The sequence below is a fragment of the Canis lupus genome, unplaced genomic scaffold (assembly GCF_011100685.1).
Source record: "Canis lupus familiaris isolate Mischka breed German Shepherd unplaced genomic scaffold, alternate assembly UU_Cfam_GSD_1.0 chrUn_S1955H2154, whole genome shotgun sequence".
Classification (NCBI taxonomy): domain Eukaryota; kingdom Metazoa; phylum Chordata; class Mammalia; order Carnivora; family Canidae; genus Canis; species Canis lupus.
In genome coordinates this window covers 25206-42516 of record NW_023330823.1, presented here as the reverse complement: position 1 = coordinate 42516, position 17311 = coordinate 25206, and the positions used below count along the sequence as shown (strand labels likewise).

Genomic DNA, 17311 nt, shown 5'->3' with positions numbered 1-17311 from the left:
AAAATATTTTGAACAACATAAAAATGAAAACACAACATACTGAAATTTTTGGATGCAACAAAAACAGTGCTTAGAAGGAAATTTATAGGATTAAATACAAATATTTGAAAAGGAGAGATACCTAAAATCAATCATCTAAACTTCCACCTTAGGAAATTAGGAAAAGACAAGTGAATTAAATCCTAAGTAAGCAGAAGGAAAAAAAAAAAAAAAAAACAAAACAAAACTAAAGCAGAAATCGATGAAATTGAAAACAAGAAATCAATAGAGAAAACTAACAAAACCAAAAGTTGGTGTTTTGAGATCAATAAAATTGATAAGCTTCCAGCCTGGCTAACTAAAAAAAAAATAGAGAAGACTCAAATGATTAATATCAGAAGTAGAAAAGGAGACATCACTACAGGTCTCATTAAAAGGATAATAAAGGAATAATATTAAAAATTATGCCCACAAATCTGATGACCTAGATGAAATGGACCAATTTCTTGAAAGACTCACTCTGCCAAAACTCACAATAAGAAGTAAAGGACAATATGAATAGCTTAATGTCTATTAAAGAAATTGAATCAATAACTAATAATTTTCCAAAATAGAAAACATGGCCCAGATGGAGTCACTGGTGAATTCTATCAAACATTGAAGGAAGAAATTATACCAATTGTCCATAATTTCCTTCAGAAGATAGATGCAGAGGGAGTACTTTCTTTTTTTTTTTTTTTTTTTTTTTTTTTTTTTCAGCTGAAAGGTCTCACATTTATTACTGAACCAACCTACTGGTATAGAGGCATAGTAACAGAGAAAATCATTCTCTTGATAAGACATGTCTATTGGCCAGGTAGGAAGGATGTTTCCATATTGATAAGATAGGAACATGTGATCTCCATGTGGCTTAAATATGTGTGCCAATTATGTTTGCTATTTCATGATGTGCGATGCTTCCTCACAGACCCAGTTTGGTTCTTCTCCAGTGTCTCCTCTTGGAATTGTACCTGATTTTATTACCAGTTTTCATCCGAATCCACTGGGGAATAGGACGATTCTGCTTTTGTTTCTTGGCCAGGAATCGCTTGATTCTGAAAGTCTTGTGAGAAGACATGGCGATCACAGTCAACCACACGCAACCAGGATGGCGGCGGACGAGGGAGTACTTTCTAACTAATTTTATGAGGCCAGCATTACCCCAATCCAAATCCAGACATAGCTATTACAAGAAAACTGAAGACTAGTATTTCTCATAAACACAGATGCAAAGGCTGTCAACAAAATATTGGCAAATCAAATCTAAGGATGTATGAAAAGATTTGTACACTATGACCATGTGGGATCTACTTTAGGTATGCAAGGTCAGTTTAACACTTGATAATCAGTAATGTAATCCATTACATCAACAGGCTAAGGAAGAAAATTAACTTGATCATATCAGTAAATACAGAAAACACATTGACAGAATTCAACACTCATTGATGATAAAGAAAAAAAATCTCAGTAAATTGGGTGTAGAGGGGAACTTCCTTAACTTTAAAAGAATATCTACAAAAAAACCTACAAATAACATCATACTTAATGATGAGAAACTCAAAGTTTTCCCACGAAGACTGAGAACAAGGCAAGGACATCCCTCTCACCACTGCTTTTCAACATCATACTGGAAGTCTTAGGCAATGCAATAAAACAAGAAAAGGAAATAAAAGGTATACAGATTGGGAGGAAAGAAATAAAACTACCTTTGTTTCCAGGTAACATGATCATCTATGTAGAAAATGTAGAAAATAATCTACAAAAAAATCCTAGAACTAATAAGCCACTAGAACAGTATTATAGATTACAGGTTAATATACAAAAGTCCATCACTTTCCTATACAGCAGCAATGAAAAGTGGAATTTGAAATTAAAAACAGCATACCATTTACAATACTTAGGTATAATTCTAATAAAATATGTAGAAGATCTCTGTGAAGAAAACTACTAAGATTTGATAAAAGAAATCAAAGAGCTAAATGGAGATATTCCATGTTCAGAAATAGGAAGATTCAATATTGCCAAAATGTCAATTTTTCCCAACTTGACCTATTGATTCAATGCAATATCAATCAAAATCCCAGCAATTACCTTGTGGACATCAACAAACTGATTCTAAAGTCTATATGGAGAGGCTAAAATTCAGAATAGCAAACACAATATTGAAGTAGAAAAATAGAGTTGAAGGACAAACATTACCCAACTTCAAGACTTATTATAAAGCTACAGTAATCAAGACAGTATGGTATTAGCAAACGAATAGGAAAATAGATCAATGAAAGAAAATAGAGAGCCCAGAAATAGACCCACATAAATATAGTCAACCAATATTTGACAAAGGAGCAAAGGCAATTAAATGGAGAAAAGATAGTCTTTTCAACAAATGGTGCTAGAGCAATGGTACATCCACATGCGAAAACAAATCTAGACCCAGACCTTACATTTTTCATAGTAGTTAACTCAAAATGGATCACAAAACTAAATATAAAATGCAAAACTATAAAACTCCTAGAAGGTTAAATAGGAGAGAATCTAGATTACCTTGGGTTTGGTGATTTATTTTTAGATACACCATCACAGGCATCATCTGCAAAACAATCGACTAATAAGCTAGACTTCATTAAAATAAAAAGTTTTTGTTCTGTGAGATGAGAGAATGAAAAGACAAGCCACAGACTGGGAGAAAATATTTACAAAGACACATAGGATAAAAGACAATTATCTAAAATATTAAAGAAAAAACCCTTAAAACTCCACAATAAGAAAAAAAATGGGTCATAAATAAATTTTAAAAATGGGCCAAAGATTTAACAGATACCCCACTAAAGAGGGCTTTCAGATGACAAATAAGTACATGAAAATCCGTTCTACATCATGTGTCATCAGAGTAATCTAAATCCGAACAGCGAGATATCATTATATACCTAAACACTGGCCCAAATCCCAAACACTGGCAACATCAAATTCTTTTTTTTTTAAATTTTTTTAACGATTTATTTTTGTTTATTTATGATAGACATAGAAAGAGAGAGAGAGAGAGAGAGACAGAGACACAGGCAGAGGGAGAAGCAGGCTCCATGCAAGGAGCCCGACGTGGGACTCGATCCCAGGACTCCAGGATCACGCCCTGGGCCAAAGGCAGGGGCGAAACCGCTGAGCCACCCAGGGATCCCCGCAACATCAAATTCTGATGAGAGGATTGAGCAATAGGAATCTCTCATTCATTGCTGGTGAAAATGCAAAATGGTATAGCCACTTTGGAAGGCAGCTTAAAAATTTTCTTAAAAAATTAAACATAGTTTTTTAAACACAGTTTTTCTATGATACAATCCAGCAATCACACAATTTGTCATTACGCAAAGGACTTGAAAACTCATATCCACACAAAATACTGTACACAATGTTTATAGCAGCTTTATTCCTAATTGCTAAAACTTGAGAGCAACCAAGATGTCCTTCAGTAGATAAAGGGATAAAGAAATGGTGGTCTATCTAGACAATGGACTATTACTCAAGCACTAAGAAGAAATGAACTATCAAGCCATGAAAAGACATGAAGGAAACTTGGCCGATTTGAAAAGGCAACGTATTGTATGATTCCAACTATGGAGTTCTGGAAAAGGCAAAACTACAGAAATAGTAAAAAGATCAGTGGTTGCAAGGTGCTAAGGAAGGGGAAGATGGGATGAATAGAACACGGAGGGATTTTAGGGCAGTGAAAATACTCTGTATGATACTATAACAATGAATAAATGTCTATGCATTTGTCCTAACCCATAGAATGTAGAATACCAAAAGTGAACCCAAATGTAAACTTTGGACTTTGGGTGGTTTTAATGGATCAATGTAGATTCATCAATTATAACAACTATACAACTCTGGTAGGGGATGTTGATAGTGGGGAGGCTATGCACACAGGGGGAAGGGAGTTTATGGGAAATCTCATATCTTCTACTTGATTTTGCTGTGAACCTGAAACTGCTCTAAAAAACAAAGTCTATATATAAAAAAAAAAAAAAACCCAAGCATATTGTTGGGGGATCCTAGAATGGAATGCAGAATTTGAAAAATGAATCTACCTGTATTATGAATGTATTGACATAACCTCACTGAAGGGGAGTAGGGGAAAAGGAAGCTGACCTAAGTAACTTTGGAAATGGTGTTTTAAGTGGAAACTAAAAGGCTAGAGACAAAAGGAACTATAAAAAAAAAACAAACCAACCACTATATTCTTGTTGGAAATTTTGTTTCTCACAGAGGTAGTGGTTAGCAATTCTGAAACTACTTTATGTATATATTAGGGTTGAACAAAATAAGTATAAATTATGGATAATGGGAGTCAAATTTCTCACTGTTCAAGACAGAAGTTACAAGCTGGCTGGAGAGAAGGCTAGGGTACAGGGTGCTGATTAGAGTTGATGAGTCAGGTATCAGTAAGAACTCATTTATTTTAATATGTATATAGATCTACAGGCACAGAAATAGATATGTGTGTATACACAGACGAGCACACATGCATACATTTCCTAACTGTATGCAGAGAGAGCCCAGAAGCAGTGACACTCTGGTAGCACCAAAAACACCTAGCACTTGGATTCTTATTTCTAAATAATATTCTCCAATAAAAGAAATCAGGGCTTTCTTGGAAAATGGGTGATTTTATGCCTGGAACAGGGAAAATACGAGATGAGCCTGGTGCAACCTTTAGTATCGGGAAGTAAGGAAGCACCAAAACACACACAGAGAGAAAGGGACAGAGATAGACAGAGATTGAGAAAAGAAAAGAGAAGGAAAGAAAAAGAAAGATGCAGATATGTCAAGAAGATACTGATGCTAACCAAAGGAGCTCTCAGTGGCCACAGCTAGAACAATTTGAGGAAATAAACAAATAATTACACAGAGAAGTGAAAAAATAGATTCTAATATAAAGAATAAGGTAAATATCCATGAGTCCATACTGACTGTACTGGGTTGAATTGTGTCCCCTCAAAATTCACATCTGCCAGAATCTTGCAATATGAATTTATTTGGAAAGATCTTTGCGGATGTAATTAGTTATAGAACTTTATTAAAAAATCATTCTGATTTTTTTTATTTTATTTTATTATTATTATTTTTATTGGAGTTTGATTTGCCAACATATGGCATATCACCCAGTGCTCATCCTGTCAAGTTCCTCCCTCAGTGCCCATCACCCAGTCACCCCAACCCCCCGCCTACCTCCCTTTCCACTACCCCTTGTTCATTTCCCAGAGTTAGGAGTCTCTCATGTTCTGTCTCCCTCACTGATATTTCCCACTCATTTTCTCTCCTTTCCCCTTTCACTATTGATTCTGAATTTAGCATGGGCCTTAAATCTAGTGACTGCTGTCCTTATAAGAAGAGGAAATGACAAAGAGAAGAAGATGATATGAACATGGAAGCAGAGACTGGAGCAATACCACTACAAGCCAAGAAACACCAAGCATTGCCAGCAACCACCAGAAGCCAGGAGAGAATAATGGAATTCCGCTTTCCCCCAGAGCTTCCAGAAGCCATCAATACCACGGACACCTTGGTTTCAGACTTCTGTTCCATATTGTGAAAGAACAAATTTCTATTTTTTAAAGCCTCCTTGTTTATGGTGATTTGTGAAGGCAATCCCAAGAAACTAGCACACTGATATAAGTAAATCATGGAATAAATAAGGGGAGAGAAGGGACACATCTCCTTAGAAGAGAATATGTGTAGAATCCATGTCTCAGGCAGAGCTTAATTCCTCTCCCTGTGAGCTTTGGCTAGACTGGGTGACTTGTTTCCAAAGAAGAAAACATAGGAAGAGAAAAACAATAACCCTACAGAAAAAAAGTTACTAACTCCCTAGGAAGACACTCCCTTAATCTCTGATCAAGGTTAATATCACTAGTAATAAGTCATATTGATAGCACATATCCCCCAGTATGATGTAGTGAAAGGGTACTTCACTTTCATGGTATCTTCCCCCAAGCCATAACCTCAGTCTAATCATGAGAAAATATCAGATAAACACAAATTGAGAGACATTCTACAAAATATCACTCTTTAAAACTGTCAAGGTCATAAAAAAATAAGAAAAGACTAAGAAACTGACACAGATTAAAGGAAACTAAGATCAGATGATTAATGTAATGTGGGGTCGCGGGTTGGATCCTGAAACAGAAAAAGGACGGTAGTGCGGAAGTTGGTGATACTACCTAAACTGTGGAGTTTAGTTAATAGTGTCGTGCCAACGTTAGTTTCTTAGTTTTGACAAATGTGTCATAGGTAGGTAAGTAAGATGCTAACATTAGGGGAAGCTGGGTGGTTGATATACGGGAACTCTCTCGAATATCTTTGCAATGTTTTGGTAAATCTAAAATGATTCCAAAATATAGAAGGTTTAAAAAAATACAACTGTGAGTAAAAGATCTAGAAGTCAGTCAGCACTTTCTCTACCTTTACTTTCCATCTGTGGTTTTATTTCCTTTCTCTGAGATGGAAGAGAATCTTCACTCAACTTCTGTTTGCCTTCTCCCCTCCCCCAACCCCTTTTCCACACTAATGAATACATTTTAGAAATAAGAAAGTAAGTAAATCAAAGAACGAGTGCATAAACAAAGGAACAAACAAATAAATATCTAACTTACAGTAGAATGAGGGCATCCGGCAGTTTAGTGGGAACAATTAGAAATTGTAAATATTTAGCTCTCACAGCTGCCCACCACAATGGCAACAGCCACACCAACACAGGGTTTCAACATGACAGTTTAATATTTGTTCTGGCTTCCTGGTCCGTCTTCCACCAGGGCTCCTTGAACAGCTGACTTTGAATGGAACCAAGGTTTCATCTGTTGGCTGATTCCCCTCTCCGCATGTGTAAGCCGTGCACTGGCTTCCACTCCATCTGATTGGCACTCAAGGAAGAAAAGTGTGGTCTGAGGACAGGGAGCACACCATTCTTAGATATCCTCAGGAGGTTGTTGCACAGATCAGATGCACCCGATAAGGTATGTGAGTACCCTTTGTGAACCTGAACACACTACAGAACTGTAAGGCGGTATTGTTGTTGCTGTCATTTGCCCCCATGCCTTGGCTCTTTCTAGACTGTAATGCTCTGCTTGTCACTAGCCTGGTGTGTTTCCAGATAACTTCATGGGCATTGAAGACAGTAAGCCAGCCTGATTTGATTCCTCAGCCCCTCCAGCCCTAGGCTCTAGCTTGAGCCATTTGATCTTTATGACTTTTGGTTCAGCCCTATGTTCATTCATTCATTTAAAGGAATAATAATTCAACCTTGTGCTAGGCAGCCTTGTGTTAGGTATAGGAACACAGAGATAAACAGGACACAATCCCTGACTTTGAAGGGTACATATTACTTTTGGCCATTCACTGGCATTAGTTCTTCTCCTCTCCAACTCTAGCCTTGTCTTTCTCTCCCTGGCTTGGTCCATCCACACTTCCTGGTGATCTGATTCTCCAGTTTGGCTTGGGAATCCCTACCTACCATGTCCTGCCCAGCATAGCAGCAGTGTTGGAGAGAAGAGGTAGTTCTGGTATCCAGCCCCTCCTAATTTTTAGCCTTAGAGACTCAGGAGTCTGACAGTGCCGATTACCCACCCTTCTGTCTGGACATCAAATTTCTAAACTTGTTTTCTGCCTTTCTCCCTCACCTATTGGTACATTCTGTCCACCTGTTGAGACATTTTACTATTTTATCTTGGGCACTTATACTAGATTCCTGCTTGAATCCCTGTAGACTTCCTTACGTACCCCTGAACATTGTTTTCCCTTCTGATGGAACCTTCAAGCAGCAGCATTGGGACCTTGCCTCCAATGCTGCTGCTTGAAGCATTGGGACTGGGAGCTGATAAGATCCCATTAAAGTTTGGAAATCTGCTTCTAGATCACAGTTCCACACGGCTGATGAGAGTCCAGCTGAAAATGACCAAGAAACATATCAAATGGCAAGAAGAGAGCCCTGCCTCAACTGGGAGAAGCAACACTGGTTAGTACCTTTAGGATTTTTATCTTTTCCAAGAACTGTGACAAAAGATACATTTTTGCTCAAGTCCAAACCAGTTCTCTGTGTCCTACCAAGTAATCAGAACCTAGTTTTTAAAGCCAAAACATCTCATCTTTAGCTTTAAAGTCTTTTTTAACATTTCGCTCTTTTTTTTTTTCAGGGAGCTTGGGAGGTTCAGTTGGTTAAACCTCTGCCTTTGGGTCAGGTCATGATTCCAGGGTCCTAGGATCTAGCTCCACCTGCCTGCTTCTCCCTCTGCCCCATGCTCATGCTCTCTCTCTCAAATAAATAAGTAATAGCTTTAAAAAATAAAATCAAATCTCCCTCTTTTTTTTTTTTTTCAAGTTTGGGGAAATAATGAGAACAGTTCCACTGGTCTGAAGGTTGGCAGAGGTTGGAGCATAAGCCGACCACAGTTCTTTGGGGGCAGAGCTTTCCCTATGGCATGAAGAAGCTCAGTTCTGGGTAGATATTGATCCCCTCAGGCCTCAGGTCTGGTCACCTCTGCAAGACAGCAGACAGCAGGTAACTCCATTTACTATGTGAATATTATTATCTTTCTTATTTGTTCCATGATGTGAAGAAGGTTGGCAGGCTCTCTTATAAGATCAGACAACTACCACCTTCTTCATTGCTCTGAAACAACACTTTAGAATCTGGAGTATAGCTGATCCAGGGAAGAGCAGGGTTACCTATCCCAGCTAGAGAGAGGTCTAGGAGCCACACATGATAGAGAATGTCCTTCACTTAACACTCTCAGAAATGCTGAGAGGAAAGACAAGAGAGGGAAGAACCAAGCAGACCATAAGGCCTAGGAGTCCAGCTCTATCACTAATCAAGGGAACTGGGGCGGGTCAAAAGGCTGTTTCTGAACCAGATGTGGAAAAACCCAGAGTGAGAGTAGGGGGAGCTGATAAGAGGACCAGGGGAAGGAAATCTGAGAGATGTTGCCATCCCTGTCAGACGCTCACCTGGCACCAAGAAGATCTGAGAACTAGATACCCCTCAAAGGCTGGGGGTGTCAGAAAAATCCATCACTATCAAGCTCTATGCTACTAGTACCTGGAATGAGAAGTGTTCTCTTCCTTGCCTTCTACCTCTTCAAATCCTACTCATCCTCAGAAGTCCAGCTCAAGACCAACCTCCTTGTGTAACACGTCCCTTCCTCTGCATTCCTACCACCATGGTTAACCTTACCATGCACTTTGGCATGTAAGTGCTATGCACTGCATCATAAAGATTCACATGTACTGCCTTAGCTTGTTTCTCTCCTGAAACAAGGCATCTTGCCTTAGGTCCCTTCATAAACGTTCTATTGGGTTTAGTAAATCCTTGTGAAATGAAGACAGTAATCGAGTTATATTGACATTCTCAATGGCCCACATGGTTCACCAAACCTATGTGTTGCCTATCTGGCTCCATGTACATAAGCAAATGTCTGTGAGTGGGAAGATTCTAACATGTGTCAACTGGTAGAGGCTCAATTTACCACCGGTGGGACATGCACACCATGGGACTTTCCAATAGGACAGTAAATTATGCAGATCAGTAGTTCTCAACTTTGGATTCCTGTTGGAATCATCTCGGAGCTTTCAAAAGCTCCATTTTGATTTAGTTGGTTTAGGGTGGGGCCTGAACACCAGTGTGTTTTCTCTGGATGATTCAAACAGCCAGGATTGAGAACTTTGTGTCATATTTTTTTGTGTGTGTACTTTTCATACTTCAGAGTTCAAGCTTATCTAATCAACCCCAATGTCTAAACAGTGTTTTCTACCCCTTTAATAGAATTTGATTTATTTATCAAGTATTTAGACATATATTTTGTGCCAGGCAGAAATAAAGAAAAACAAGGTATTTGTCCTCAGGAAACCGACTATAAACAGAGACACACTTTTATGGAAATAAATAAAAGTATGAGTAAACCTTGCTACCTAAACTTGGGAACTTAATAGTTTCAGATAAATTTTTTTAAAAAAATTCATTCATTCATTTCTAAGAGAGAGAAAAAGAGAGAGAACAAGCAGGGGATGCTGCAGGCAGAAGGGAGAGGGAGAAGCAGGCTCTTCCCTTGAGCAGGGAGCCCAATGGAGGGCTTAATCCCAGAACCCTAGGATCATGATTTGAGCGGAAGGCAGACACCCGGGTGCCCCTCAGATAAATTTTTTGATAATACCTTGCTATTTGGATTCTCATTCCTTGCTACCTAAAAGGTAGAAACCAAGTAGATTATGTGAGGGCACCCTCTTTGCAAATTTACTATCCAACCTCTTGCTCTAGCTCAAGAACCAAATTGACCATGGTTGCTCGCTACTATAAGTGCTATAAAGAGGAATTAGTTGAGAATGAACAGGAAGAACTGGCCATCTAGAGAAGTGAAGGACTCTGGCCTTGGAATCTTGGAGCTGTCAACAGTCTGGCCACATTAAAAGGAAGCTTTCTGGGCTAATACATCAGTACTCAGTCTCTGCTAGAGACGTTTTCTGTTTCCATTTGAGACTTTTGTGTCTCCAGTGGTGCCTAAATGTAGTTCCAAAGTAAAGGCTGAGAATCTACATTGTCTGGTTCTGCTGAGGAGGGCAGATTGCCTGTGGATAGAGGAGTGCATGTGGGGGGTTTCTTCTGGTCAGAAAAATTGGGAGTATTAGAGAGGAAAAGTAGATATAGAGGAGAGGGCAACCATAAATAGTACTGAGCCAAATAGTACTGAGCCAAAAGGCCAAAAAGAACACTAGAAATGAAAAGCCAACAAATCCTCTTGACTCCAAAACCACGTTCTCCATGCTCCGCACTCAGTTTATTGCTGTGGCTCCTTCCTGGGGCACTTGGATGGTTTTTACAAGCTCCAATGCTCTCCCATCCCATCTTACCCTTGACTTTTTTTTTACTTAAATCCTTTTGTTTTAAGGCATTTTTTTTTTAAATAGAGGTAAAATTGGTATATAACATGTAAGTGTCAGGTGGACAACATTATAATTCGACACCACCAAAAGCTAGTTACCATCCATCACCATACAATTGACTCTTTTTATCCATTTTTTTTCCCCCACTCATGCCCAACCCCCTTCCCTCTTGGAACCAACTTTGACTTCTGCTATATCTGGGGTTATTAATATCCTGAACTTTTCCATCACTCACTCACCTCATGATCTTATGAACATGATAAAGGAAGGAGTTTCAGAAGTTATCACCTTTTGTGACTTACCTTCATACAATACCCAAAAACGAGTAATGGAAAGACTAGCTCTTCTTCAGTGAGATCCTTTCTCACGCTGTTCCTACTCTGACATTACTAATAAAGCTCAGCCTCCAAATCATGGACTTTTAATATGCTTGCATTTTTCTGAGGCAGCAGATGACTCTGTGCATCCCTGCCCTTGCCTTCCCTTTTCTCTGGCCTCCCTTCTGCTGCAAATTTAAGAATGCTCTCCCTGAGTTATGGCCCTTGGAATTATTTCCCAGGCCCTTCATCTGTTGGTCCACAAAGGAGGATCGATAAGAGAGTTCAAGAAAGCCGAAAGCCAGGAGCATTCCCCATGCTGGACTGAGGAAAGGTTGAAGCAGACCAGGCACAAACCCTTTAGCTCCTTGTCAGCAGCCTTTGATCTGCGTGGCAGCTAACACGAAAGTAGAATTTGGCCCTCCAACTGTACAGGACAAGACTTGACAAGGAAATCAGTTTCTCTGACAATTTCAAAAGCCCCGACACTCTCGTCACTTGGCACTTGGCCATGGGGAATGGTGCTATGGACACTTACGCACCACACCAGAGAAGCCATTTTCCCAGGAAGGACTGGCAGTTCGAGTTCAGGCAAGTCTGTGAGGAATGAAGGACAAGCTCTTCCCTGCCCTTCACTCAGGACAGATGTTGGAGGAACCAAGAGGATTTTGATTGGACAGCTAAAGGAACTTCCTACCTGTCTGGGAGGAAAGACACTAGGAGAGGTGGCCAGGGAGTCTGAAGAAACTCTTAAAGTCTAAAGAATAAGCATATATGCTGCTGGTCTCCTATGATTTAAGCAAAAGATGCTGTAGCTGGCCTTTGGAGGATCGTTCCTCATTTGCAAGGCTACCTGTGATGCACATGTGCATTTTTCAGCTTACCCGCTTGTTCTTAAATAAGTAAACTCCATTATGTTTGGCTTTTTCTTAAAATGTGTTCCTACCATGTGGCTTCCTGAGTGCTCTCATCAGTTGATTTAACCTCTCTAGGCTGCTTTGTACAGAATTAATACCAGATAACTAAGGTGTTGGGCTTGTGGTTGGTTTAGGACTAGGGAGACTGGAAGACATTGTGAGTGTTCCTGTTTAACAAGTCAACCAAAGTGCAGCTACCCATCAGGGATGTTGAGGAGGCTTCCTATAGAGTGAGAAGAGGATTGACAAACTTCAGAGTCCCCACTGACACCCCCAGTTTCTGCCATTCTTCCCTGATGACCGGCTGTATAGGATCATTAAGTTCAAGAAAGTTCTGGAAGCCAGCCTTAAGAAGCAGCACTAATTATTACCCCAAAAGGAGGCATCTAGGTGGCTCAGTGCTTGAGCATCTGCCTCAGGTCATGATCCCGGGGTCCTGGGATTGAGTCACCCATTGGGCTCTCCAAGGGGAGCCTGCTTCTCCCTCTGCCTATGTCTCTGCCTTTCTCTGTGTCTCTCATGAACAAATAAATAAAATCTTTAAAAAAAAATTATTACCCCTAAAAAGAATGTTCTTGAAATTAAGCATGTTGGGAAGATTTGGTAAGAAAATGAGGAAGGTCCAACCTGAGAGTGAAGTGAGAGGCACTCACTAGGTACAAGCAGACACAAACAGAATTCACAGAGTGTGAAGCTGCAGAAATTGTGCCAGAGTGGCCCATGCAGGGAATGAAGAGCAACAGTTGAAGAGAGGGGAAGCAGATCCTGAAAGCTGTCTGGCAGTGAACTGTAGAAAAGCCAATATAGAATCGTGCCAGGTTACCAAAAGGGGGAACCACTGTTGCAGGCCAGATTTCCAGGAAGCAGATTCTGAAATGAAGATTAGGGTGAAGGAAACTTCATGGAAAGTGCTCTTGAGTATCAACCACTATGGCACAAGGGCAGGAAGCAGGGAGGAGCAGAGGGCCACAATGCAGTCACAAGGCCTCAGCCTACCCATCTCTTACAACTGATATGGCCCTTTCAAATTGCCCCAGATTGAGTCATGAGGCCAAGCATTTATATCTATGCATGCTCAATCATTGGACACCAGCTGCCTGTGGGAAGAGGCATGTCCATGGATGGGGCATCTCTCCTCAGCAAGGACAATTCCAGCTGAGTGCCATAAGCCAGCCACATTCCTAGCAGATGAGAGAAACAAATCCTTCCCTCCTGAAAGGAGATCTGGGCATGCAACACAACAATACTGATGAGACACTGCAGAGCTCACCTGGATCTTGCTCTCAGGGCTGTCTTTGGGGAAACTGGCAGAGTTGTCAGAATTTTCCCATGGTGCCCTTCATGTTGCTTCCCAGCATCCTTTATATCCTCTCCTTTCAGCATCCTGGAGCCCCAGTATCTCAGCATGAATCCATACTAAGGGTTCAGAACTCATTATGGTGCCATCCCCTATATGTCAAGCAGTATTTCAAAATCAGTACTCAGAGACACCATGTTTAATTCAAAAGAAAGTACCATTAGAGGTGCAATTTCCATATCAGTGTTAGAAAGGGTCTTTGCAAAGGCCTATTAAAAACCAGTTTGCTAAAAAGAAATCAAAACCCTTCCCCTCCAAAGTGAGTTGTTTTGGGGGATTTTATTTGCCCTGAAGACATGTTTTCTGAACTTTGAGCAGAGTCCAAAGCTGGTGAAAGTTTCCCCTTCTGGGTAAGTTCCAAAGAAGGGTAATGACAGACTTTATATGCTTGGCAGACGTGAAGGTTGGGCCGCCGGAGGGTGTGCACTGGTGCTTCTGAACACACCACAGAAATCCTTCTCCTTCTCAGCAGCAACAACAGCACTGCTCCCTACCACCATCATGACCACCATAGCTGAGGGAGGCCTTCTTTAATTAAAGCAACTATCTTGCCTTACCATCAGTGCAATTAGAATTTAACGAACCAGATCACTTCTTTCAAGGCTTTGAATTATAGCTGATCTCAATATTCATGTACTAAAAAAACAAAACAAACAAATAAACCAACAACAACAAAAATCCAACCATCATCCACTCTGAAAGCATGAGAGAGGCAGCAGAACAATAGGAATGAAAGAGATGGAGCCATTCTATACTGGGGAGATCAGGGTGGCTTGAGAATGACCAGAGGAAAAGTGACCACTTCCTTTCAAGAGTCTAAAAGAATGAGGAGGGCAGCCCGGGTGGCTGAGCGGTTTAGTGCCACGTTCGGTCCAGGGCATGATCCTTGGAGACCTGGAATCGAGTCCCACATCGGGCTCTCTGCATGGAGCCTGCTTCTCCCCTCTGCCTGTGTCTCTGCCTCTTTCTCTGTATGTGTCTCTATGAATAAGTAAATAAAATATTTAAAAAATTAAAAAAATAATAAAAGAATGAGGAAAACTTTCATATTCCTGGTAAGGGGGCAAGGGAGGTATATTAATTAATTACTCAATTAACAAGCATTTATGCAACACCATTTGACCAGGACCTCTGCTAGGTCCATGGACGACTGGACAGGAGGGAAAATACAAAGATAAATAAGACACAGGTTCTATTTTAAGGAACTCACAGTCTACTTCCAGCTATGCTTCAGGCATGCACACTAATGTAACAACTAATAAGACAAGAAAGTCAATGACAGTATGAAGAAAGTCACAGCAGATGGTGAGTACACTTGTTGTGGTACTGAGTAATGTATGTTAATTGTACTTCAATAATAAATTTTTAATTGGAGAAAACAAAAAAAAAAAAAAGAAAAGAAAAGAAATAAAGTCACAGGAGTTGTAAAAGCCATGCTGTTTTGGAGGATGCAGAACCCAAAGGAGTGTAGAGAAAGTGGAGAGTCTTCCAAGAAAGGAACAAAGCATAGTGTGGCAAGAAATGAGCCTGGACCGCTCTGGCATCAGTGAGTAATAATAAGTAACAAAAAAATCAGCCAAGCACTGTTTGGGAAATTTAAGTCATTAATGCTCACAACAACCTTACAAAGTCAGTCCTATTATTCTCCCCATTTTACAGATGGGGAAACTGAAGCACACAGGGATTAATTAACTTGCCCAACATCACACAGATAGGAGGTAGCAGGACTGAGTAGCCACATTAGAAATAGAAAGCAGTGGGGTGTCTGAGTGGCCCAGTCAGTAGAGTAGTGACTCTTGGTTTCACCTCAGGTCATGATCTCAGGGTCCTGGGATTGAGATCATGTCAGGCTCCATGATCAGTGGGGAGTCTGGTTGTGGATTCTTTCTCTCTGTCTGCCCTTCCCCTGCTTGCACTCTTTCTTTCTCTCTCTAAAATAAGTAAATAAATCTTTAAAAAAAATAGAAATAGAAAGCAGTAAGAGGTGAAATTGATTTTATTAATGTTTTCTTGAACTCATATTTCCAAAATATGATTATTTCAATTATGTAATCAACAGAAAAATTATTAATATTTTTTTTCACACTAAATCTTTGAAATCTGGGGGTCCCTGGATGGCTCAGTTGGTTAACCATCTGACTCTTGATTTTGGCTCAGGTTGTGATCTCAGGGTCATGGGATTGAGCCCTGAGTCAGGCTCCCCACTCAGCAGGGAGTCTGTTTGAGATTCTTTCCCTCTGATCCTTCCCCTAATCGTGCTTGCCCTCTCTCTCTCTCAAATAAATAATAAAAAATAATAAATCTTTTTAAAAAGTCTTTGAAATCTGGTGTGATCTGCACTTACAGCACACTTCAATTTGGACATTTCAAGTGCTTAATAGCCACATGAGACCAGTGGATACTATATTAGACAATGCAATGCCAAACCACAGGCTGTGCTTTAAACTGCAAGGCAATGTTTCCACTGTAGGTGACTGACCAGGATAGGACTGGAAAAATACACTGGGGGCAGTTTGGGAAAGGTCTCTAAAGGCAAGTGAAGTAGTCAATGGCTTCTAGAAACCCCTTTTGAACTGACATAACAAATGTAGGCCCTCATATATGAGACAAGCCTGAACCCCTCTTGTGTGATCTGCTCTTTGGTACCAATCAATCACTGTGATGTGGTTTTCTGAGAGGTAATATGGTATGATACTGGAGAGCCCTGATACTGGAGCTCAGCAGACTGGGGTGTGGGCCCTGCCTGCACCACATACCAGTTGTGTGATCTTGGGCAAGTTACTTAATCTCCTTAAACCTCAGATTCTCCATCTACAGCTATAAAATGGGAATAATCATTCAGACGTCACAGTGCTATTGTGAGGATTAAACCAGATAATAGACTTAAAGCTCTTAGTGCAGTGCTTGACAAGTCATAAATGTTCAAGAAATGTGAGCAATTCCTATTATCAAAAGCCACAAGTTACACAATTACAAATTTCCAAGTCACGCAGTGAGCGAGTCTCTGGATTGTCACCAAAGTCTCACCGCCTTTCTATTTGGCCTCTTTCCTTGGTGCCAGGTAGAGACCAAGTCAGACTGGGCAGTAAACTAGTTTAATCCATGTGGCGACCTCATAGAGGTGTGGTGAGAAGACCCAGAGGGCTCACTCAAGAGCCTGCCAGCTTGAGAAAATTTTCCAAGAGATAAAACGGAAAGGAAGGATGAGTAATGATGCCTGAACATGGGTGCTCATCCAGTCAAGAAAAGCCAGTTAAGATCCTTGAACATCAGAGCTAGAAGGAGAGTTAGAGATCACTCAGGGTAGATCAACCTTCCTCCTTTTACAAATGAAAGAATTGAAATCCAATGAGGTGAAGTAAATTGCCAGGGCCAGGCAGCTAGTTAGGGGCAGAGGCAGAGGCAGAAGCTAGGCATCTCAATGCCTGACCCTGGTCCCCACTTAATGAATCCTGCCTGTGACTGCCTTGTTCTCATATCAGCCCTGGCTTTGAGTCAGAAATACCTGGAAAGCTTTCAAAATCTGCAAATGTTGGATCCCTCCACAGGACATTCACATGGATGACTCCTCCTCCTATTATCAGACTCTGCATCCTTACCTTCAAAATCTAGTTCTCTACATATTTCTTCTGTGAGGTTTTTTTCAGTTAGCTATATTAATAATAGTACCAATATCGATAATAGTACTGGCTAATGTTGTGGGGGCTCAGGAAATGCCTGCCACTGTGCTGAGCACCTTGCATGGGCCATCTCATTTAATCCTCACAAGAATAATTCCATTT

The 17311-nt window shown here is 40.4% G+C and overlaps 1 protein-coding gene across 1 annotated transcript; it reads right to left on the bottom strand.

The window, feature by feature from the left end:
• Window positions 1-739: 739 nt before the first annotated feature.
• On the bottom strand, window positions 740-1135 carry LOC119878832 (60S ribosomal protein L39). Its single transcript, XM_038589394.1, has one exon. The coding sequence runs from the start codon at window positions 1094-1096 to the stop codon at window positions 941-943; it is 156 nt and encodes a 51-aa protein (XP_038445322.1). The 5' UTR covers window positions 1097-1135; the 3' UTR covers window positions 740-940.
• Between the last annotated feature and the right edge of the window lie 16176 nt (window positions 1136-17311).

What these genes read in the sequence shown, in the direction of transcription:
- LOC119878832 (XM_038589394.1), bottom strand. Translation starts at nt 1,096, where the DNA reads ATGTCTTCTCACAAGACTTTCAGAATCAAGCGATTCCTGGCCAAGAAA.